The following is a 24,913-nucleotide window of genomic DNA, read 5'->3' as shown; positions in this document are numbered from 1 at the left end:
AGCTAGAGAGGAATTATTTCTTTATTTATTTATTTAACGATCCATTTTTATTAAAATACAGCTGAATACAATATTATGTTAGTTTCGGGTGTACTACCTAGTGATTCAACATTTATGTACATCAGGAAATGATCACCACAATAAGTTTAGTAACATCTATCCCTATACAAAGTTATTACAATATTACTGGCCATATCCCTTATACTGTATATTATATCCTCGTGGCTTATTTATCTTATATAACTGGAGGTCTGTACCTCTTAATCCCCTCTACCTATTTTGCCCAATGCCCCCACCTCTACCCTTCCCTCTGGCAACCACCCATTTGTTCTCTGTATGTATTTTGTTTTGTTTTGTTCATTTGTTTGTTTGTTTTTAGATTCTACATATAAGTGAGATCATATGGCATTTGTCTTTCTAACTTATTTCACTTAGCATGATACCCTCTACATCCGTCCGTGTTGTCGCAAATAGTAAGATTTCTTTTTTTTATGATTCAGTAATATTCCACTGTGTATATATACCACATCCTCTTTATCCATTTATCTACTGATGGACATTTAGGCTGCCTCCATGTCTTGGCTATTATAAATAATGCTGTAATGAACACTGGGGTGCATATATCTTTTCAAGTTAGTGTTTTTGTTTTCTTTGGGTAAGTACCCAGAAGTGAAATTGCTGAATGTATGATAGTTCTATTTTTACTTTTTTGAAGACCCTCCATACTGTTTTCCACAGTGACTGCACCAATTTACAAGCCTGCCAACAATGCACAAGAGTTCCCTTTTCTCTACATCCTTGCCACCACTTGTTATTTGATACTAGCCATTCTGACAGGTGTGAGGTGGTATCTCGTGGTTTTGATTTGCATCTCCCTGATGATTAGTGATGTTGATTATTTTTTCATGTGTCTGTTGACACTCTATCTGTATTCTTTGGGAAAAAGTCCATTGAGGTCCTCCACTGACTTTTAAATTTCACTGTTTGTTTTCTTGATGTTAAGTTGTACCAGTTCTTTATATATTTTGGATAGTAACAACTCATCAGATATATTGCTTGAAAGTATCTTCTCCCATTCATTTTTTCATTTTGTTACTGTTTTCCTTTTCTGTGCAAAAGCTTTTTAGTTTGATGTAGTCCCATTTATTTATTTTTGCTTTTGTTTCCCTTGCCTGAGGTGACAGATCCAATAAACATTGCTAAGACTGATGTCAAAGAGCATACTGCCTATGTTTTCTTCTAGGGGTTTTATATTTTCAGGTCTTACATTTAAGTCTTTAATCCATTTTGAGTTTATGTTTGCATATTGTATATGAAAGTGATCCAGTTTCAATTTTTTGCAAGTAGCTGCCCAGTTTTCTCAACACCATTTATTGAAGAGAGTATCTTTCTCCATTGTATATTCCTGCCTCCTTTGTCATAGATTTTCCATGTAAGTGTAGGTTTATTTCTGAGCTCTCTTTTCTGTTTCATTGATCCATGTGTCTGTTTTTGTGCCAATAGCATACTGTTTTGATTACTGTAGGTTTGATTACTGTAGGTTTGATTACTGTAGGTTTTTGATTACTGTAGGTTCCTAGAACATTTGAAATCAGAGAGTGTGATACCTCCAGCTTTGTTCTTCTTTCTCAAGATTGCCTTAGCTATTCAGGATCTTTTGTGGTTCCATACAAATTTTAGGATTATTTGTTCTAGTTTTGTGAAAAATACCATTGGCATTTTGATAGAGATTACATTGAATTTGTAGATTTCCTTCAGTAGTATGGTCATTTTAACAATATTAATTCTTCCAATCCCTGAGGAGGGTATATCTTTCCTTTGGTTTGTGTCATCTTCAGTTTCTTTCATCAATGTCTTATAGTTTTCTGAGTACAAATCTTTTACCACTTTGGTTAGATTTCTTCCTAGTATTTTATTCTTTATGATGTGATTTTAAATGGGCTTGTTTTCTTAATTTCTTTTTCTGATAATTTGTTGCTAATATATACAAATGCAACAGACTTCTGAATACTAATTTTGTATCCTACAACTTTAATGAATTCATTGAATACTTCTAATAGATTTTTTTTTTTGGTGGAGTCTTTGGGGTTTTCTATGTATAGTATTATGTCATCTGCAAACAGTGAAAGTTTTACTTTTCCCTTTCCAGTTTGGATTCCTTTTATTTCTTTTTCTTATCTGATTGCTGTGGCTAGGATTTGCAACTTGATGTTGAATTAAAGTGGCAAGAGTGGGCATCCTTGTCCTTTTCCTGATCTTAGAAGAAATGCTTTCAGCTTTTCACTGTTGAGTATGATGTTGGCTATGGGTTTGTCATATGTGGCCTTTATTATGTTGAGATACATTCCCTCTACACCACTTTGTGGAGGGTTTAATGGACGTTGTCTTTTGTCAAAAGCTTTTTCTGCATCTATGGAGACAATCATATGACTTTTATTCTTCAATTTGTTAATGTGGTGTAGCACATTCATTGCTTTGTGAATACTGAACCATCTTTGCATCTGTAGGATAAACCCCACTGGATCATGGTGTATGATCCCTTTAATGTACTACTGAATTCAACTTACTAACGTTCTGTTGAGGATTTTTGCATCTATGTTCATGAGTGATATTGGTCTGCAATTTTTTGTGTGTGATGTCTTTATTTTTGGTATCAGGGTGATGCTGCCCTCGTAGAATGAGTTCAGAAGTGTTCCTTCTTCTTAAATTTTTTGGAATACTCTGAGAAGAATAGGTGTAAACTCTCCTTTAAATGTTTTGTAGATTCACCTGTGAAGTCATCTGATCCTGGACTTTTGTTTGTTGGGAGGTTTTTGTTTTTTTTTTTTTAACAACTGACTTAATTTCATTACTAGTAATTGATCTGTTCATATTTTCTACTTAGTCCTGATTTGGTCTTGGGAGGCTGTATGTTTCTAGGAATTTATCCATTTCTTCTAGTTTGTCCGTTTTATTGCCATATAATTGTTCATAGTAATCTCTTATGGTCCTTTGTATTTCTGTGGTGTCAGTCATAACTTCTACTCATTCATATTTTATTTTATTTATTTGGGCCATTTCTCTTTTGTTCTTGATAAGTCTGGCTAAAGGTTTACCAATTTTGTTTATTTTTTTCAAAAACCAGCTCTTAGTTTCATTGATCTTTCTTATTTTTTTTTAGTCTCTATTTAACTTATTTTCATTCTGATCTTCAATATCTTCTACTAATTTTGGGTTTCATTTGTTCTTTTTATTTTCTAGTTCCTTTAGGTGTGAGGTTAGGTTGTTTATTTGATATTTTTCCAATTTCCTGTGGTAGGCCCGTATCACTATAAACTTTCTTCTTAGAACTGCTTTCGCTGTGTTCCTTAGATTTTGGATCATTGTGTTAACATTTTCACTTATTTCCAGGTATTTTTTTGACTTCTTCAGTGACCCATTGGTTGTTTAGTATCATAATCTTTAGTCTCCAAGTGTTTGTATTTTTTGTAGTTTTTTTCTTGTAGTCAATTTCTAGTCTCATACTGATATAGTCAGAATTTTATTTATTTATTTAATAAATATTAAATTTATTATGGCTTGTTTTATGGCCTAGCCTGTGTTCTATCCTGGAGAATGTTCTATGTGCACTTGAAAAGAATGCATATTCTGTTGCTTTTGGGTGGAATATTCCATATATATCTATCTATTAAGTCTGTCTGGTCTAATATGTCATCTAAGGCCAGTAATTCCTTATAGATTTTCTGTCTGGATGATCTGTCCATTGATCTAAGTGTTAAAGCCCTCTTCTACTATTTATTGTATTACTGTCAATTTCTCCTTTTATGTTTGTTAGTACTTGCTTCATATATTTAGGTCCTCCTATTTTGTGAGCATATATATTTACAATTGTTATATCTTCCTCTTGGATTGATCCCTTTATCATTAGGTAATGTCCTTCTTTGTCTCTTTTTACAGACTTTGTTTTAAAGTCTATTTTGTCTGATATAAGTATTGCTACCCCAGCTTTCTTTTTGTTTTCATTTGCATGGAATACCTTTTTCCATCTCCTCACTTTCACTCCATGTGTGTCTTTAGATCTAAAGTGAGTCTCTTATAGGCAGTGTATAGATAGGTCTTGTATTTCTATCCATTCAGTCACTCTATGTCTTTTGACTGGAGCATTTAGTCCTTTTACTTTTAAAGTAATTGATAGGTATTCACTTATTGCCTTTTTATTCTTTGTCTTGGAGTTGTTTTGTAGTTCTTTTTTGTTCCTTTTTACTTTTTTTCTCTCGTCTTATAATTTGATGACTGTTGTTAGTGTTATGTTTGGATTCCTTTCTCTTTTTTGGTGTGTATCTATTATAGGTTTTTGGTTTGTGGTTACCATGAGGTTCATATATAACAACCTATATTTATAGATGACTATTTTGAGTTGATGATCTCATAAGTTTGAATGCATTCTAACAACCTTATGCTTTTACTACCACTACCCCCCCACCATTTTATGTTTCTGATGTCACATTTTACATCTTTTAATTTTGTGTATCCCTTAACTACACGGCAGGGAATTTGGGTTTTACTTTCAGTAACAACGGAGCCACTAGAAAGTTTGAGCAGAGGAGTATCATAATCTAACTCTTTTCTTAAGAGAATTTTTATGGCTATTGAATTAAAAATTGGCTGGAGTGGGTGGAGGATAGTTTAAGGCAGAAAGAAAGAGTCCAGTTAAAAGACTATCACTGTAATCCAGACAGATGATATATCTTAAACCTAGTAGAAGTAGATTTGTGTGAAACAGTTTAATTCTGGATATTCTGAAGACAGACCAAATAAGAGTAAACAGGGAATGAAGGAAAGAAAAAAGTCAAAAGTGACTCCCAAGTATTTGACTTAACACCTGGAAGAATGGAGTTTCTAGTGGTATGAGGTGAAATGTGGAAGTGTGAATAGAGTCTGTGTAGAAAAGGAAATTGTAAGATTTGGTTGGAAAGTGGCCTAGGGCCAGTGTCTAGTCCTGAGATGGAAACAAAATTTCCCATGTTATACTTATGCTGGTTTCCCCAGGAGCCTCTATGCCTCTACAGTTTGAAAGTCATAAAAATCATGTCATCTTTGGAGAGTTCCTATTTCTCTCTCTTTAAAAAACTTCTCCCCAAATGGCATGCTCTTTCCTTAGCTCAGCTGTTACCTTTACCTTATACGCATGCTCTTCCTGTATGTTTCAGTCCTCTCCATTCCTCAATCACCAGGCCTGGTAGTAGATTCCACCTCCTAAACACTTCTGTCCATAATCTTGGCCTCTACCCTCAGCAAAGCCATTTTCACCTATCGCTGGGATCATTGCATTACCACTTGATGGGTCTTCATAATTCGACTCCTATAGCCCTTTAAATCTTTCTCCAGTGTACCCAGATTGATCTTTCTAAAACACAAATCTGATCGTGTTCCTTCCTATTTTAAGCACTACAAAGGATCCCAGTGCTTATGATAAAGTACAGTGATCTTAATCTGGCCAATGCAATCCTGCCTTCCTCTACTACTTCAGTTCTACCCATTCTCCTGCCTCCTACCCCATGTTGCAAACATTCCAACCTTCTTAAAGTTTCCTAAACATAGTTTGCTCTACCTCATCTATGAACCTTCAAACATGCTTTCCTCCACTCTTCATCCAGCTGATACTCAACCAAAATGCTCAGCTTCAGTGAGTTTCTTGGCCTAGTGCCCCTCCCTATTCAGTCCTGCCCTAGCACCTAGCCTGCTTAAATGCCCTTCTGCCCTCTAGACTCTAAGTAAACAAGAACAATAATCATGTCTATCTTATTCTACATTATATCCCACACTTCCAGCAAGTTCTGAGCAGTCAGAACTAACAGGCACTCATTCCATATTTGTTTAATCAGTAACTCATACCAAATGTTAGTTCTTTAATGAAACATTCCCAAGAGCCCTTCACTGGAAGAGATGGCTTCCTCTCTGGGCCTCCACTGAAAGGGATCACTCCCTCTTTGGGCCTCTATAGATTTTAACTCCACATCTATTACAGATTTATCACCTTCTACCTTTAATGTAGCTACATAATTTCTCTCTATTACTGAACATGTTTCCTCTTAAGTGCAGAATCCATGTCCAGTTCACCTTTGTACTTTCCCTAGATCATCATACACAGAGCTTTATGTATACTCAGACTCCAATAAATTTTATTTAATTAATGAATGAATTAATAGGGCTTAAATATTATATTTCAGAATTTCCAAATAGGTCCGTTTATAGGGCACATATGCTTTGAGGTAGGAAATGATGGGTGATAAATCCCAATAGATAAGTTGAGGCAAGATGGTAGGGGATCTACTTTGCTCAACTAAGACTTAATAATTTGGAAACTGGAGTTTTTTATTTTTTTTTTTTGGAAACTAGAGATTTTTGGAGGATATCTAAACCAAGGAGGTATATTATCACAGCTGAATACGTGGGAGATTAATCTGTCCTTAAGATAAATCTTGTGGTACAGAAATGGAGTGCTATCCTGCATTTATCCCTAGAGTGTGGTAATAGAGGAAGTGAATCTTGGTACTGGTGAGGATTCAGCTCTGTCTTTTAGGTCTTGGGGAAAAAAACTGGGTATAGACGACAATTATTAGGCATACTATTTTGGCATCTGTCCTTAGTATTTCCTCTGGTTTTAACTCTGATCAATTGTTCCAGTGCACTCTCAAATTATTCAGAATCCATAGAGATAGCTATAGTAGAAATAAATTTCAAAGTTAATCCCTAATTTGTTTTCCAACAGGTTCTCTGACTCTGAGAACACATCATGTTCAAGACTCCAAAATGGGATTTGTGATCAATGCGATCTATTCCATGGCCTATGGGCTCCACAACATGCAGATGTCCCTCTGTCCAGGATATGCGGGCCTCTGTGATGCCATGAAGCCAATCGATGGACGGAAACTTTTGGACTCCCTGATGAAAACCAATTTTACTGGGGTTTCTGGAGACATGATCCTATTTGATGAGAATGGAGACTCTCCAGGAAGGTATTGTTACAATTCACCTCTAGACAATAGAGCCTGGTCGAGCTATCTCTTGATCCTCAGGAGCCTGTTTCTCTCCTTTGTGGTTATCTAGGCTTCCTGGACATGTCTGGCTAGTTCTGATATCACAAAGTGAGTAAAGACAGAGAGGGGAAGCCCCATTTCCAGTGGCCAGGAAAAAATATTAATGCGGATGTCTAAAACATGCTGTTGGAATCATCACCACATTTCAGAGACTCAAACTTAGAGGCAGGAGCCTCACATTATCATAGATAATTAAAAGCTGGCTCTATGGTTTCCCTGTACATGTTTGCTATGTTATTCCATGTATTCTGATCTCTTCTTAGGCCACAGAACTATTCTGAAACAGGAACAATTCCATTTCTGGTAGTCCAGAATTTAGGGCTGAGGTGTTATTATATTGTTTGCTGTACCTACAGTAAGTTACAAGTCATTTTATTTTAGTATCCTCCAGCTGGAACACTTTCTCCCTTCTTGAGAACTAAATTGCCTTTCTCTCTGAAATTTTACCTTTCATTATTTATGGAGAGGAACCTGAGAAATATGAACTTACTCATAATTATAGGTCAGCCTCCAGAGAAGTCATTAAGTACCTAGAACTTACCAGTATTCACATCGATCTCAGACTCTAAATTCTTTTTTTTTTTTGCCTTCTTTGTGTGTTTATCGGCACGTGTTTCCTATCACAGTCCTTTCGAATAATAAGAGCTAATGTTTGTCTGACACTGCTTATGTGATAGACCCTATTCCAGCTAGTCTAAAAGTATTAACTCATATCATCCTCACAACAAATCCCTGAGGCAGGCGCTTCCCTGGTCCCCATTTGATGGCCAAGGAGACAGATGCTTTGGAGAGGAAGGATCTTGACTGAGGAAGTCACTGCATCTTTGGCAGCAGCTGTGATGTGTTCAACACCAAAGTCCAGACTCTAAATTCTTAAGTGACTCTTCACATGAGACTTTTAATCCATGAGGGATAATGTCATTGAAATGATATTCTGACTTGTAGCAGGTCTGGGTCTTTAATCCGCCCTGCATTAGGACAATCAGGGTCCTTTGGTCGCCTGCTGTAAAATCCCTGGTATTTTTCCAGCAACAGCTTTTGCTTGACAGGTGAGCTTGGAGAGGGTGTGTTTACACTCTTTTTGCAGCTGATCCTGCCAAGAGAAGGTCCCATGAGTCCCTCCCATGACTCACATACCATGTGCCCACACATTGTACCAGCCACCTTGGTCTAGCTTGTTTCCATATTCCTGATGTGAACTGGAGTTTGTCCCTGATGCAGCTGTTACTGTCTCACGAGCCAAACTTTTTAAGTGACAGCAGTTCCAAGTCATGCAGCCAAGAGGAAAGCCGGATATTTTCTCTGTTTTAGAGAGTTGAAGAGTATTGCTCCAAGCAAGCTGTTTGTCAAGATAAGATGTTTCAAATATTGTTTTCTACTTTTTGGCTATTCAGTACATTCATGGGAGTGGGGGCAGGAATGCAAGCATTTTCCCAGGGCCATAGGGCACTTCACATTTGCTGTAAGGCTTCTTAGGGCAGGTCAATGAATGAGCTCAGTCTTTAGGCTCAGGTCAAAGCCTAGGCTCTGATATCTTCACATGGATTTTTTCTTCCTGTGTGCACCCCTAGATCACTGACATCACCTTGGGATTTGTTCACAGACTTTGTTGACTGCAGTTCCATCGGTTCAAACAGTTTTCATGTCATGTACCCAAGCCAGTTCCACAAACCAGACAGTGAAGAAATGGCTCAGCTCTATTCCTCTATTAAGGGAAACCTTAATAGATCAGAACATCACTATCTCATTCACAATCCTTCAAATATGCTGGAATGGGGTACATTTAGGACATTGGTTCTTAACCATTGGGGGAACATGAATCTCCTTAAGTTAAATGAAATTTATAGATATTCCCTCAAGGACAATATCCATAAAATTCTGCAAACAATTTCTGGAAACTCATAGTTGTTTAGAGACTTTTCATGCATAACTAAGGTTGGGTATTACATTAACCCACTAATAAATGATCAGAATCTGCCTCTGAGGGCATAAGCCAAACTCAGGAAAAGGTGCTTTGCAACTTTTCTGTTTTTCCAATTAATCCAGTTATAGTTACAAAATAATTATAACTTTTACCATGTGTGTTCTTAGCCAAGTACTTAGCTAAATCCTCTATATTTTAATCCTATGAGGTAAGTAATATTATCGTGTTCTTTTCTGGCCGAAGGCTCACTACTGAGGATTACAAAGATTAAATGACATGCCCAAAGACAGTCTAATACATGAAAGAGTCAAGATTCTAACTCAATCTTGTGGGCTTCAATTCCTGACCCCGTACAACAGCCTGCCAATTACAGTATCAAAATCAAAACAGCACTATTCTCCTAGAAATGTATTTGTAGGCACTATGTTGTTACTTCTCTGGAGTAGAAGTTGTAGCTCAGCTGGATCATTCCAACCTGGGCAATGAACCAGAGGAGACTAGGGTGATTAGGGGTTCCCCTAAAATGCCAGAGTCACAAGAGGAAGATCCTAAAGAGAGGAAGCTGGGAGAGGTGACAACTCACTCTGGCACACATACCTATGGATAGTTAGAGAGTCAAATTTAATCACTGTTTTTAAGCCTCACATAATCAGACTACTATCAGTACATACATCTTTAACGAAACCCTTGGGTCAAGTGTATTACAGAATTCTGAATTTTTTTTTTTTTTTTTACTGTAATGAGCTTTTTGTTTTTTAACATCTTTATTGGAGTATAATTGCTTTACAATGGTGTGTTAGTTTCTGCTTTATAACAAAGTGAATCAGCTATATGCATACATATATATCGATACCCCCTTCCTCTTGCGTCTCCCTCCCACCCTCCCTATCCCACCCCTCTAGGTGGTCACAAAGCACCAAGCTGATCTCCCTGTGCTATGTGGCTGCTTCCCACTAGCTATCTATTTTACATTTGGTAGTGTATATATGTCCATGCCACTCTCTCACTTCGTCCCAGCTTACCCTTCCCCCTCCCCGTGTCCTAAAGTCCATTCTCTACGTCTGCATCTTTATTCCTGTCCTGCCCCTAGGTTCTTCAGAAACTTTTTTTTTTTTTTTTAGATTCCATATATATGTTAGCATACGGTATTTGTTTTTCTCTTTCTGACTTACTTCACTCTGTATGACAGACTCTAGGTCCACCCACCTCACTACAAATAACTCAATTTCGTTTCTTTTTATGGCTGAGTAATATTCCATTGTATGTATGTGCCACATCTTCTTTATCCATTCATCTGTCGATGGACACTTAGGTGGCTTCTGTGTCCTGGCTATTGTAAAGAGAGCTGCAATTCTGAATTTTTGATTTTACAGAAGTCATAGAATTCCTCCTGCATACCGTGGAGCACACTTTTTAAACAACACATTAATATTTCTACAGCAAAACATGTGAATATTCATAGGAAGTGTGATAAATAAAGTATAAATAGTCTCGTGACAGTGTGGATCAAGTTCTGTCACTAGATAAGTTGAGAATGGGTCATGTTTTGCTGCCAAGTGAGTTATGAAAAAACTTACGGTTTTCAGAGCTCTGAGGATTTCAGGAATTATAGATAAGAAATATGGACCTTTACTGTTTGCCATCAAGGGGACAGACCACAGGTTGGCAAGCTATGGTCTACAGGCCAAATCGGGTCTGCTATCTGTTTTGGTAAATAAGGTTTTACTGGAACACAGTCTCTCTCATTTATTTAGAGACTATCTGTAGCTATTTCATGCTACACTAACAGTGTTGAGTAGTTTCAACAGAGGCCTAAAATATTTACTGTCTGTCCCTTTATAGCAAAAGTTTTCTGACCCCCAATAGATATACAGAGAGTCCACTGACGACTAAGGTTTAACAAGCCTAGCTGTTGCCTAGGACTGACCATAAATGGGCAGAGGAAACATGGAGAGTCAATGTCAGCCTAAGTACAACTGACTATTTAAGGCAAAAATGTTAACATTATATTGTGGGGTTTATAAGTTTGGGGATGTAAAACATTTGACAATGTGGCATAAAGGAATGGGGTATAAAAGTGTACAGGGACAAGTTTCTTATATTTTACATTAAGTGACACAACATTACTTTAAGTAGAATAAGTTAAATTAAGAATGCCTATTAAATCCCTTGGGCAGTTAAAATTTTAATACAAGAGAAATAACTAAAAAACCAAGAGAAGAATGCTTAAAAAAAATTGGTTAATACAAAATAAGGCAGGAAAAGAAGAAAAGATGGACAAAAACAGATATGACAAGTAGAAAATAAGGCTGGAACACTAGAAATTTGCAGATACTGACCTGGTTTGCACACAGATTCTTAATATGTGGCTCTGTCCACAGAAGGACTTAAAAAAGCACCTTAGCCTCAGAACTGTAGACTGAGAGGACCTTAAGGGTCATATAAATCTAGTACTCTCCATAGTCCCTTCCCCCAAATGATGTTTCAGTTTCCCTGACAACAACCTTGCTTCAGGCCCTTGGGTAAAGAGAACCTCACTATCTTCTGAAGAAGGCTGCTGTAATTTTCAGAGTTATAACCACTTAGAAGGTTCTTTATTTCTGTTCAACTGAACCCTGCCTTCCTCTAGTTTCTATTTTGTGCTTTTTTTTTTTTAAAACAACTTTACTGGAGTATAATTGCTTTACAATGGTGTGTTAGTTTCTGCTGTATAACAAAGTGAATCAGCTATACATATACATACATCCCCATATCTCCTCCCTCTTGCGTCTCCCTCCCACCCTCTCTATCCCACCCCTCTAGGTGGTCACCTAAATAGACATTTCTCCAAAGAAGATATACGGATAGCCAACAAACACATGAAAGAATGCTCAACATCGCTAATCATTATTTTGTGCTTTTAACTGAACTTTTTTCTTTTTGGTTGCAATACATTTTATCTGTTTCTTTGTTTGGTTTTTTTTTTTTTTGAACACTTTAGGAAATTCATTCGGACAAATTTTTAGTGTATTTCAACTCTAAACTGTGGCCAGTTAAGGAAGAGACAGACATGGGGAACCAGAGAGAAAGGGGAAAGAAGGAAGAAGTATTAAAGAAGACAGATTACACAAACCCACACTCAATGATGAGACAGAAGGTTCAGGAGCAGAGATGGAGAAACCAGGGGGCCCAGTGAGAGAGGGCGAGACAGTAAGAGTGAGAATGAGAGAGAATTAAACAATGGGTTACAACGGCAGAAAGCCATTATGTACTTTAATTCTTATCTAAAATTTAAGTAAGAGTATTTTTCAAACACTCTCACTTTTGATGAAGAATAAAATCTATATCCTATCTCTGAAAACCAAAAGAATTCATATTAATTGACAAGAGAAGGGAAGAGGGGTCTTCTTTTACAGAGAATTATTCTTAACTATTTCTTTTTTTTATGTACTGCTACCAAAGATTTTTACAATCATGTTGTATTTTCACAGCTACAACCACTAGTGATAATATCTCTGTGGTTGTCTGGTAAATAAGAAATAATTACCACAAATCTAAGGGCTAATTCCAAAGGGAGGATTCAGTATCTGTAATAAATTTAAAGTAGGTTGATTGGTTTGAGCCAAAATTAAGGTTTAACTTTTCTAAAAATCACTTCCCTGTCAAATATGACATTTTCCATTCTATAGAGTTATCATGTTTATTTTTCAAAAATTGGATCCCTTGACTTTTTACCATTTCTCCAATATAAAACAGATTTCTACAACAGTTAAGCAATGGAAGTTGATCTTTTAGCTCTATTGAGTTTATTTGGAGTAGTCTAACGGAAAAGAACCAACAGCAGACTTGAAGTATTAAGAGTGAGTATAGACTTGCATTCTCTCCAACCTGGTATCACTCATTACCTCACCAAGTTTCAGGTCCATTATCTGTACAATTGACAGTTTGGACTAGACCTCGTCAAAGTTAAGTTAACAACTGATAGAAATGGGTTGATGGCTCATTTGGGGGTGAGCAATGAAACTCTCTTCATATCTCTTCAAATCAGTAGCGGCAAAGAAAAAAAATCTTCCTGACACTAACATTTCTTTCTTTCTCCCAGCCTAGAACGTTCAAAGGTCATTTGCTCACAGGCAGTCAGTCACCTTTTGAAGCCTTAGAGGCCCATGTAGCCAATTCGAAGTAGCCAATGCCATAATGTATGAGTTCTTTTTGCCTCAGTGCTCTGTGTTCGAATATCTCAGCTCACTGCATGCTTAGTAGCCACTGCATAACTGTGACAGAGTGGAAATGTGTAAGACTCAGCTCTGTATCCTACAGATTGGTACTTTTAGAGGTGGAATTTAGACAGTTACTCAAAATTGTTACTGACTGCAAATAAAACACTGTAGGATAACACTGAACAGCTAACCAAACTTAAGAATAAGTTAACATTCTGAAAAAAACACTACAGTAAAAAATGTGATTGGGAGTGAAAACACAATAGTATCATTTTCAACGTAGGTCCAAACAGATTGATGTCAGCTTTGTTCTTAGCATTTCTGTACTGAACATTGGTAATCTGGTCACTTGAACCCAAAAGCTAGAAAGTTTTCCATACGTTATCAATTTTCAGATAGCTCAATATGCTAAGCATGGAGGTTGAAGGAAGCATTTAGAAGAACCTGTCTGCCAGTCCTAAAAGTCCTGGAAAATAAAAGCACAGGGTACTATGTGAAGACACTGTACACCTAAGACATACCTACAGATATGTCTACAGGAACTGACAGCGGTGGTATTGCTCATCCAGTGTCCTCAGATTGGAAAATTATTTCAGAAAGCTTCTCTGGAAATGTGTGTGTGTGTGTGTGTGTGTGTGTGTGTGTAAAATCTTATAAATAATCACATTAACTTTCCCTCTTTACATCCCTATCCCCATATAAAGTCTGAGAATTCACGAGGTTCTAGTATCTTCCAGCATTTTTACATTGCACGAGGTGCTTTAGAAGCTATCGATTTTCTGAATTAGTTTAAACATCATTCCTGAAAGTATCTTTATACAATGAGTTTAGCCATTGATAAAGGGTAAAATGAGAAAGGTAAAATCAGGTCGTATCCAAATTACCTCCTCATTCCCTAAAGCTGAAGACAAGATTAAAGATTTACCAAAATTCTCCCTTGGTTATTAGCAAAGGAGTGGAGACGAAAACCCTGTTATCTTTTTAAGAAGCCTAAAAGTAGTACTTGTTTAAACTTCTTGAAGTTATTCCTTTCATCATGCTGAGGTCAAGTCACCTTCTCACATGGGATTATTTTCTATTTCAGGTATAAGCTTGAAAGTTTAAAAAAAAAAAGGTCTCTGAAGAGAAAGTGAAACAGACAGGCTTTTTGTTATTCTAAAGTGTACTGTCATGGAAAATTCCAGTGTCACCATTATGACAATAGGTACATTTTGGAGGACAGAAATCTATTGCTTCTTCATAGCTGAATATTTATATTTTTAGCTGAATAATTATTATATTCTTGTTCCTAAGGTATGAAATAATGAATTTCAAGGAAATGGAAAAAGATTATTTTGATTATATCAATGTTGGAAGCTGGGACAACGGAGAATTAAAAATGGATGATGATGAAGTATGGTCCAAGAAAAGCCACATCATCAGATCCGTGTGCAGTGAACCATGTGAGAAAGGCCAGATAAAGGTAAAGTGGAGTCTGTGTTTCTTTAATTTTTGTTGTAAATTCAAAAGTATTCATTAGCATTGACTTTAACAACTTTAGATATTTGTTTTGCCTTTTCCACTGTCAGCTTCTAATTTTTAGAAGAAATTTTTTTTAATTCTTTTCCCATTAATTCCTTATGATATCTAGTAAACCCCACAATAATCTTAGTAGTTGGACTGGCTGAACCAATTGAAGAGTCATGCCCACACCCTTTCTACTCATGTAAGCCTTTAAAGACATGCTTCCTGGGACTAAATAGTTCACAGCTGGAAACTACATCAATTTCTAATTAACTTAAATATTTACCCAACTCCTACTAATGTAATAGTTTACATTGCAAAACTATTTGCTTACATTACAAAACTATTTGTTACTTAGTTTACAAAAATAAGTCAGACACATTTACTCTTAGAAGATTTATAGCGTAGATGAGGAAAAATATCATGGGCACAGATAAGTAATGTCATGTGAAATGTGATGACTTCATTAAGAAAGAAAAAAAAGCGAGCTAAATAATTTCATACAAAAGAAAGGGACAGGGACTTCCCTGGTGGTGCAGTGGTTAATAAGACGCCACACTCTCAATACAGGGGCCCTGAGTTTGATCCCTAGTCAGGGAACTAGATCTCACATGCATGCCGCAACTAAGTGTTTGCATGCCACATCTAAGGAACCTGCATGCCACAACTAAGGAGCCCAGGAGTCACAACTAAGGAGCCTGCCTGCCACAACTAAGACCCAGCACAACCAAATAAATAAATATATATTTTTAAAAATGAGTTACTATATGTCAAATAGTACAGTGCCGTGTACATGGTGCAGTAAAGGTGCGATAAAAATTTCTTTTTAAAAAAGGGACAGATTTCTTCTGAATAAAATGTCAGACACTGAACCATGAAAAATGGATATGACTTCAGAGAGAGATGTAGGGAAATGATCGTTTATGTAGAGGGAATAATAACAGGAAAGGTACAGAAGTAGTCAGACTGTTCTGGAATAACAGTGAATAACCTAGGGGGCGTTGCTCTAAATGGTTACTGTAAAAGAGAAAGTTGCAATGATAGATTGAAGCCACATTTGCAGAGAGTTTTGGATGCCATACTAAACAGGCTGAACTTAATTTTTTATTAACCAGGAGTCTGAGAATAATTTTGACCAAGATGCTGACATATAATAGGTGAAGATGCATGGGTGGAGTTATGAAACATAAAGAAAGAGGACACCACTGTGATAGTGGTGACAAGGTCCCTGAATTATGGAAGAAACAGTGAGAATAGAAAGGCGGTAGGGGAGGTATTTGAAAGGAACATTATAGAGGTAGCCTCAATCAGCCCTGGCTATCAACCACTAAGCCTAAAATATTTACTCTCTGGTCCTCTGCAGAAAAAGGTTGCCGACTCTTAATATTCAGTGATGGTCTGCATCTTGGCCAATCATCTTGCAGTTAAACACTTCATGTGAAATTCTTTTTAGACTCACTTAGAATATCAATTGTTCATAATTTCCAGTTCTTCCCAGAGAAAGATTAGTCTGTATAAATTAATACATGGAAGTTGTCTCTGTTTTGACCCTTCACAACAATATAGTTTGAACCTGTAACTTCAAAATATCGAATGTTGGGCTTCCCTGGTGGCGCAGTGGTTGAGAGTCCGCCTGCCGATGCAGGGGACACGGGTTCGTGCCCCAGTCCGGGAAGATCCCACATGCCGCGGAGCGGCTAGGCCCACGAGCCATGGCCGCTGAGCCTGCACGTCCAGAGCCTGTGCTCCGCAACGGGAGAGGCCACAATAGTGAGAGGCCCGCGTACCGCAAAATATATATATATATATATATATATAGAATGTCTGTTTCAAGAGATTTCTTTATATATACTTTTCTACCCCCTTCTCCTGGGAATAACTTACCCAGTGGAAGAATCTGACTCCCTATTATCATATTTTCAATACTAGTTAGTTTGTTATAATCGTTATAGAGTCTTTTTTTAATCCCAAATTCTATTCTCCTAACCAGATCTCATTTTCACTCCATTAAATATACAATTGACTACATTTTCTTGATATGGTTTAATAAGGTCACTGAACAACTTCACTGATGATATCAACACATCACAGAATTGTTCAGATTTGTTAACGCAGTGCCCACAAAAGGACACTTAGTCTAGCAAATGTTCAAATATATAACATACTGTTATTCATAAAGAAAGCATCACTACTTCCAGGGTGCTTTTTTACACTTTTTAAAAATTTTTAATTTATTTTTGGCTGCTTTGGGTCTTCATTGCTGCGCGCAGGCTTTCTCTGGCTGCAGCGAACATGGGCTGCTCTTTGTTGCAGTGCGCAGGCTTCACATTGCGGTGGCTTCTCTTGTTGCAGAGCACGGGCTCTAGGCGTGTGGGCTTCAGTAATTGTGGCTCGTGGGCTCTAGAGCACAGGCTCAGTAGTTGTGGCGCATGGGCTTACCTGCTCCATGGCATGTGGGATCTTCCCAGACCAGGGCTCAAACCAGTGTCCTCTGCACTGGCAGGCGGATTCTTAACCAGTGCGCCACCAGTGGAAAAAACTGGAAATTAATCTGAAAGAGAACTGTCACCACCTCCTGTATTCAAAATGAGTGTGAAACAGAACATAAATAACAAACAAAAAAAAGTAAAACAAATCAGTTCTGAAGGATCAGAAGAAGACAGTAAGTTGTCACTATTTATTCAAAAAAAGATTGTAATATTGGAATTAATCTTGGAAAAGGGCATGAGCTTACTCTGGTAAAAAGACTGAAATTTACAAAGCAATGCAAATTGAATCACGGAAAGTTAGCACATTTCTAAGAGGAAAAACGCAACTGCTTTTGTTTGCCAGGCTACTAAGAAAGAATCCTTCAGCATTTGAAATGTGCCTCCTTGCGTTACAAAATCTAGTAACTGTCAATGATAGTTTTACCAAGTGTGGTTGAAGTAACCCTGAAAATGAAATTCATGTCTCTATATGGATACTTATATGTATATTACTAATAAAACAGTTAATATTTTTAAAGTGTTCTACAGTTTCCAAATCATTGTGATATTCTATTTAATCCTCAGGAAACTCTTATAAAGGCAGGTATTATTTTAAAAGCATTAGTCTCGGTTGGATGAAACAGGATCAGCTGGGAGACTGCTCAAGGCTGCACATTAGTTAGTGGCTATAAATAAGACTAGAACCTTGGTGCCCCTTGATTCTCAAGCCAGTATTCTTTCCTCCACATATTTCAAAACATCACGAACTCTATCTTTATACAGACCAATAAGGCTCAATCTTTATAAGCATGACCACGAAGTCCAACAGGCATTATTTGATCCCTCATTCACCCACGTGTTGTGTGAGTGAAATCACTACGCCTTAGTTTTCGTCCCCAAAAAAATGAATAAAATAAAACCAACCACCTTATACAGAGCTGTTCCAATGTTTCAATGAGATGACACGACATGGCATGCACTAAATCACCAGCAAACAGTCAACATTCTTATGAAGAATGCTTTCAATAGATTAAGCAGGTCTAATTAGCAATTTTACCAATTGAAAGAATGCTTTCAATAGATTAAGCAGATCAATTAGCAATTGATCTGGTTATTTTAGGGAAAGGATGTTTCAGGCCCTTTTGTCATCATTTCCTACTTGTATTGTTGCGACGTCAAGAGTCAGCACAAGGGACAGTACAAAACAGAAGAAAGGCGTGCCAGCCTACAACTGTATTTGGCTATAGATATCTAGACATTATTATCAAAGGTCATTAATAGAGTCAGCATCTAAGACAAGGATATGAAGTGTAACCACTCCTGCGTCTGGTTATTAATCAGAGTTTTAATTATTTATAGGAATGTTTAATGAATGCTGTCTCTATTCCACAGAGGCTATTCATGCACCAGTGGTGGAAAAAAAATAAAAGACATCCATTTCTAAAGAATAATATCTAGGACTCTTTCAACTGTTAAATTATTTCAATTATTTTCCATTGCCTTAAAAAAATTAAACACATGAAGAGGTATATAATAGTCTCAGTGACCTTAACCATCTTTATCCCAAGCAAATCAAAACTACTAGAATAGGAAGGAATGGGCTGAATTATTGAACCAGATTTTTAGTAGAAACAGTCTAAGAGGTGATCTCCAGAAAAAACTTCATCGTCTGCCTCTTAATTCAAAACAAATTCCTAATTATTTTTTATCAATATGGATATATTTTTGAACTTTAGCAGGTATACAATGTGGGCTTTTTGGCTAACAATTATTCAACTAGTGAAGGGAAGCCAAGGTAAATCCAGAGAGCAAAAGTTCTTAATTTGAAGCAAAGAAAGGGCACAAACTCTGGGAAAAATTCAGTTACATACACACATACAGAAATGTATATATATTTACATGTGAGCACAAACACAGACGCTTAATACACGTATCTAAAGCTAATTACCAAAGATTTGCACTTAATTTCATCCTTGACCCTGCCACCAACAAATTTTATGATGTTGGATTGGTTGCTTAAACTCAGCCTGTTTCTTTAATTATAAAACGAGAATATTAATACTTACACTGCCCATCCGAAAACATTTGAAATAACTTATGTGAAAGCCCCCTTCTGCTTTGTAAAGCAGTACATTTGAATAAAGGATTGCTGGATTTTTATCTATGTGAAAAACTAATCAAAATTTTAAATACCTGCCTTAGGTGATCCGGAAGGGAGAAGTCAGCTGCTGTTGGACCTGCACACCTTGTAAAGAGAACGAGTATGTCTTTGATGAGTACACCTGCAAGGCATGCCAGCTGGGGTCCTGGCCCACGGATGACCTTACAGGTACATGTAGCACAATGTCAGCACAGGTACATCCCCCAAAATCAACTCAAAAAGGACACAGACGCGGGAGGAGGGGGGTGACGTCTCCAAGCATTTCTCATCTTGGTGGAATTGTTTATGCAACAAAGAATTCCCTTAGGAACAGATGCCTTCCCAACACCTGGGCTAATCATGAAAATCTTTAGATCGCTCGGAGAAATCGGCCTATATTCCTGCCCTCACCCCCAAACTGGATCGGAATCCTTAGGTTTTCTACTGGGCATTTTTAGTCCATCTTCAGGATAGTCCCAGAAGTTCCTAAGCAGGGCCCCAGTTAACTGCGATTTGAGGTGTAGAGAGAGTATTAGCTGGAAGAGACTAAAATATGTCATGATGTATCCAAGAACAAAAAGGTAGCACAGAATTAGGTAGAATTTGGTCTAAAACTCTTTGTTTCTCTTATTGCTATTCCTTAATCTAAACCAGAAACTTCCAACTAATGAGTTTTCAAATAACGTCAACACAGGGTAAGGCTCATCTCTGCTTGATTTGGGGGGAGTTTGGGGAGAGGGGTTACTTTTTGTCTTTGTTTCTGTGATGTTTTGGTTTAGGAGTTTTTTCCTCCAAAAATGTGAAGTAATTATTGTCATTGTGCTCTCAATATGGTATTTCATAGCTATTTCTAATCTTTACATTATGAAAACAGGATACCTTCCATCTTTCCTTCCAATTCCTTCAATAAACATTTAGCAAATGCATATTAGATGCCTATTTGCCTACCACCGATATAAAGATGTAAAAATGAAGATATGCCCTCTATCGTCAAGAAGCTAATGAGGGAGGTAAACAGTAAAAATGTGATTACAATAAATGACACAGGTTTGTGGACATGGAGTATGAGGAGGGGACCTGTGAAACTAAGTTTTCCGGGGAAATAAGAGAAAAAGACATTCCAGGCAGAGGGCCCACCACGTGGTATGTCAGGTCACCTAGTGGTTTTACAGTTGAGGTGGATTAAGCACAAACTCCTAGAGGCTAGAGAATTATAACATCATCAGTGTTAGAATCGACCCCTCATAGGACAAGAGATTATCCATGGTAGTTGTATTAGCTTATTCCAAAAACCTGGTTCTAAAAATCCTGTGATTCTGGGCCTTTTGAGGCCAGCTCACATTAAGACTTGTTTTCAGTGATTGGTATTTATGCAGAAGATATTCCTTTTCTTAAAAAAAAAAATTTTTAAATTCTGATTTAATAAAACACCCAAGTACCTTGTGACAGCATTTGTGTCCTGTTTTCACCGTCAGATGATAAGCTTTCTGATACTCATACATCCTGCTATCCCCAGAGCCAAGTCAGTGCTGAACACAAAGTCTTTAATAAATTTAGTTTACAGATAAACTAAAGCACACACACGCACACACACACACACACACACACACACACATACAGTAAAAATGTAAGAAAGAAAAAAATATGATTGGTTCTCTTGTGAGGGAAATGAAGAGCAGTTTTGGTGATCTTTTCCTTTATACTATTTGTTTACTTTTTTCTAATTTCTGATTTCAATATGGATTATCATTAAACTGAAAAACTATTTCACAGATTCAACTATCCACGTGGTTAAGCACCTTGAACGTGAATATGCAGATGTAATTTTTTGTCCTATGTTTTGTAAAACTATCACAATGAACATGGTCTGCTTTTTCATTCATTCAACAGAAAAGTATTTTATTATTACTATTTGCACTACAATAATAGGTGCTGGAGAAATTGGGGTTAAAAATAGATATGGTTTTTATATCACTTACCATCTTGTTGGGAGAGAGACATTTCTCTCTCTCTCTCTCTCTCTCTCTCTCTCTCTCTCTCTCACACACACACACACACACACACACACACACACACTCTCTCTCAGACACATACAGACAGGCATGGACAAATTGTGTTAAGTAGTATGAAGTAAAAGAACAAGAGTAAAAAAAAAAAAAGAAAATATTAGGGGAGACATAATTTAAATATGTGGTCATAAAAGATCTCTGAAGAAGTGAAGATTAGCTGAGACCTAAATGATAAATACAGAAATAGCTATCAAAACATGATGAGAAGGGCATTTCTTACTGAGGCAAAAGCACATGTGAAAGTCTGTTTATGGATAAGCCAATGGAAAAACAATGTCAGAAGAGATCAGAGAGGTAGCAGGGGCTAGATCATATACTGTATACCCTTGTAGAACAGGTTCAGGATTTGAGTGTTTAATACCAAGTACAATGAGAAACCTTTGCAGGGACTGTAGTAGAAGAAGAATACATGATTGGATGTATAATTTTAAAACATTACTCTGGTTGCTGTGAGGGAGAATAATTTGGATAGGGATGGAAAGTGGAACGAGGGAGATAGGCAGGATGGTTACTACAGGTTGCCATTGCAGGCACCAAGAGCTCTTGGTATCTTGGGCTAAACAGTGCATTGGAAGATTTCAGATATACTTTGGAGTAGAGCCAACAGGATATACAGATGAATTGGTTGCAACAGATATTAAGTAAGGCTACCAAATGTTCGGCCTTGAGGAAAATTTGCATTCTTTGATAAGGATCAATAGTTTGGTTTTAGACAAGATCAGCTTGAGATGTCTTTGAGATTTTCAAGTATGAATTAATTAATTTAACAAATTAAGGCCTTAGTTTGGGCCAGAAATGTAATAGAAACTGGAAATGTAAAATTTAGTCTGAGTTTCCAAGAAACTTATAATCTAGTGGGAGAAAAGCATATAAATAAGTAACCATGCAGCAGACCAAGTGCTGTAGGTGAGAAATGAGCAAAGTATTACGGAAAAATGGAGAAGGGCACACCTAACCCTGGAGAAACTAGATAAGGTTTAGTCTTGAGGCATAATCTTTAAGCTCATTTTAAAAAAAGGTAAGAAGATCCCACTGGGAAAAGTGTGCAGCGCTGAGGCTATGAATGGCACCATCAACCTCCTAATTTCTCCAAACAAAAAGAAGTGAGTCATCCGAACCCTTCTCTCTTCTTGGCAACCCGTATCCAGTCACTTAGCAAGTCTGCCTATTTGCATTGCTAAATATTCTTCTCCCTCCTTCCTCTCCATTTATTGGTACAACTCTTCCGTTGACTAAGTTATCATCTCACATTTGACTATTGCAGTAATTTCCCAGTTTATTTCCCTACTCCCAAATTTATGCCACATGCCTCCAAGTTTGCATCTTGCTACTAGATAATGTATCCAACAGACAGACGTGTCCCTTTCATTTCACTGCTCAACACTGACCAGTGTTTTCATATCTCTATGGGATATGTCCAAGTTTTTCAACATGGCATACAAAATTCCCTTTCTCCCTCACCCTCCTGTGATCTTTCTAATTTCAATCACCATCACTTCATAAAGCTCATTTGACACTCTAGTATCAAGGGCTGCATATAATTCTCATCCACACACAATGCTATTCGACTCCTCTATGTCCGTACAGGTGTTACCTTCCTTGCCTGGAATGCACTTACTCCACTTTGTTCACCTTCACCTTACTCCACTCCTGCTCACCTTCCTTCCTCAGCCCAGATGTCACCTTCTCTATGATACCTTCTTTGTGGTACTTAGACTAGTAAGTCCTCTATTCTGTATTTCTTAAGCAAATTCTGCTTCCCTCATTACATCATTTTCAAGCTGGATTTTAATGGCCTATATCCTTGTCTGCATTCCCTACTGAATCCTTAGTTTCTCAAGGACATAACCATATCTCAATCACCTTTGCATTCCTAGCATCTAACACAATGCCTGACACAGAGTAGGCACTCAGCAAATGAGTGTCAATCTGCAGTAAATGATGGGGAGTGTTACAAATGAAGATGGAAGTAAGTATTAGGGCCATGCTCTGAAGACAGCCTTGAACTAAGGAGTCTGGGCTTTATCCCATAGACAAGTGTGAGGCCAGTGAAGATTTTCAAACAGAAGAATGAAATGATTTTCCTCTGGCTACATGCATACATGTGAGCGTGTGTGTATATGTGGGAGGGGAAAGAAAGTGGGAGGGGAGAAGGGAGAATAAGTACCAAACCTGAAAAGGTCTCCACATTGATAGTATGTGAGATTTAACCTTTCATTAAGATCTCCAGCACTTTTCCAAAGAGCCTATAGCTGTTTGCTGCCCATCTCATTGACTCTGATTCAAAGTAACTTGGCACTTGGCACTGCTAGCTAAGCCAGAAGACTGCTCTGATGGCTTCAGCTATCCCAAAGCCTGCCACAGAGGTGCTTGGGGCTGGCTTCAGAGGATACTTAAGTCTTTCTTCTACCCAACTGGCTTACAGTTACCCCACTTCAGCCTATAACGTGACAGCTCGGATCACTTTGGGTCAGTGCCCCCATTGTGATAATGGCAACTAACACATACATGTTTCCTGTGTGCCAGGAACTCGTTGAAGCGTCTTACAAATGTTAATTCATTTAATCCCAGCACAGCTCTATAAGATTGTTAGCACAGTTAGAAATCTTAGAATTGAATAATTGTTTAGAAAAACAACTAGGAGTGGCAATCAACTGACATTAATATCTATATTATATTTAGCCATTTACTCTTATATATTCATAGAAAGATGTCTGAAATGAACATTACCTTAAGAAGAAATGTTTATGAGTGGTGAGATTGCGAGTTACTTTTTTGCACACACACATATGTGCGTATAATATTGAATTATATTAAGAGTATGTATTTTCATCAATATATCCATTAAAATAAATTTTAAGTTAGCCATAGTTTTAATAGCCATCATAAATTGGCAGGAACCAGGAATTAAGAAGAGAAAGAAAGAAAACCAGGCATGAAAACCAGGAAGAAAATAAAGAAAGATTTTAAATGGAGGATGAGGGCAGAACCTAACAATATTCCTAATTCAAATTATTTTCATTAAGTACAACAAGTAGTTATTCTTTCTCTAACAATCTTCAGGTATCCATGTTAGCAGTGAATAGGATAAACAGGACCCCTGCCCTCAAAGTGATTATCATCCTAAATATTGACAAGTAATAATAAGATGCTGAGCATTAACAGAGAAGACCAGAATGGTGTAGGAGCCTGTATCAGTGGAAGCTACTTAGATGAGGTTTAAAGTTGCCTCTTCAAGGAGCTGTGTACATGCAAGAATTAAAGTAAAGATGGAAGTTGGCCAGATTCAAATGAAAGAGAAGAGTGTTTTGGACACAGAATACAGAAACTGAGGAGGAACTGGGAGCACGGGGGCATGGGGGAGGGACTGAGACAGGCAAGACAAGCAAAGGCCAACTCTTGCAGGCCTTCGTAAGCCATGGTAACTATTTTAAAGTTTATTCTAAGGGAAATTAAAAGACATTATTTATTCATTCAGCTATCTATCTAGTCATCCACTCAACAAATATATAACTAGCACTTCCTCTGTTC

At 37.3% G+C, this 24,913-nt stretch overlaps 1 protein-coding gene across 1 annotated transcript in view; it reads left to right on the top strand.

Moving 5' to 3' along the window:
- Nucleotides 1–24,913, top strand: part of GRM5 (glutamate metabotropic receptor 5) — a 165,652-nt gene that overhangs the window by 64,474 nt on the left and 76,265 nt on the right. Inside the window, exons 6-10 of the mRNA XM_089915868.1 lie at nt 6,752–6,998; nt 10,590–10,713; nt 11,984–12,174; nt 14,496–14,664; nt 19,376–19,502. Coding sequence (XP_089771994.1) covers nt 6,752–6,998; nt 10,590–10,713; nt 11,984–12,174; nt 14,496–14,664; nt 19,376–19,502 — 858 coding nt within the window. The remainder of the gene's footprint in view (nt 1–6,751; nt 6,999–10,589; nt 10,714–11,983; nt 12,175–14,495; nt 14,665–19,375; nt 19,503–24,913) is intronic.

The sequence above is a fragment of the Delphinapterus leucas genome, chromosome 7, assembly GCF_059928025.1.
Source record: "Delphinapterus leucas isolate spDelLeu-1000000601 "Yukka" chromosome 7, BTC_Dleu_Yukka2, whole genome shotgun sequence".
Taxonomy (NCBI): Eukaryota; Metazoa; Chordata; class Mammalia; order Artiodactyla; family Monodontidae; genus Delphinapterus; species Delphinapterus leucas.
Note: the sequence above shows the minus strand (reverse complement) of the source record. Positions and strands in the feature narration are given on the sequence as shown.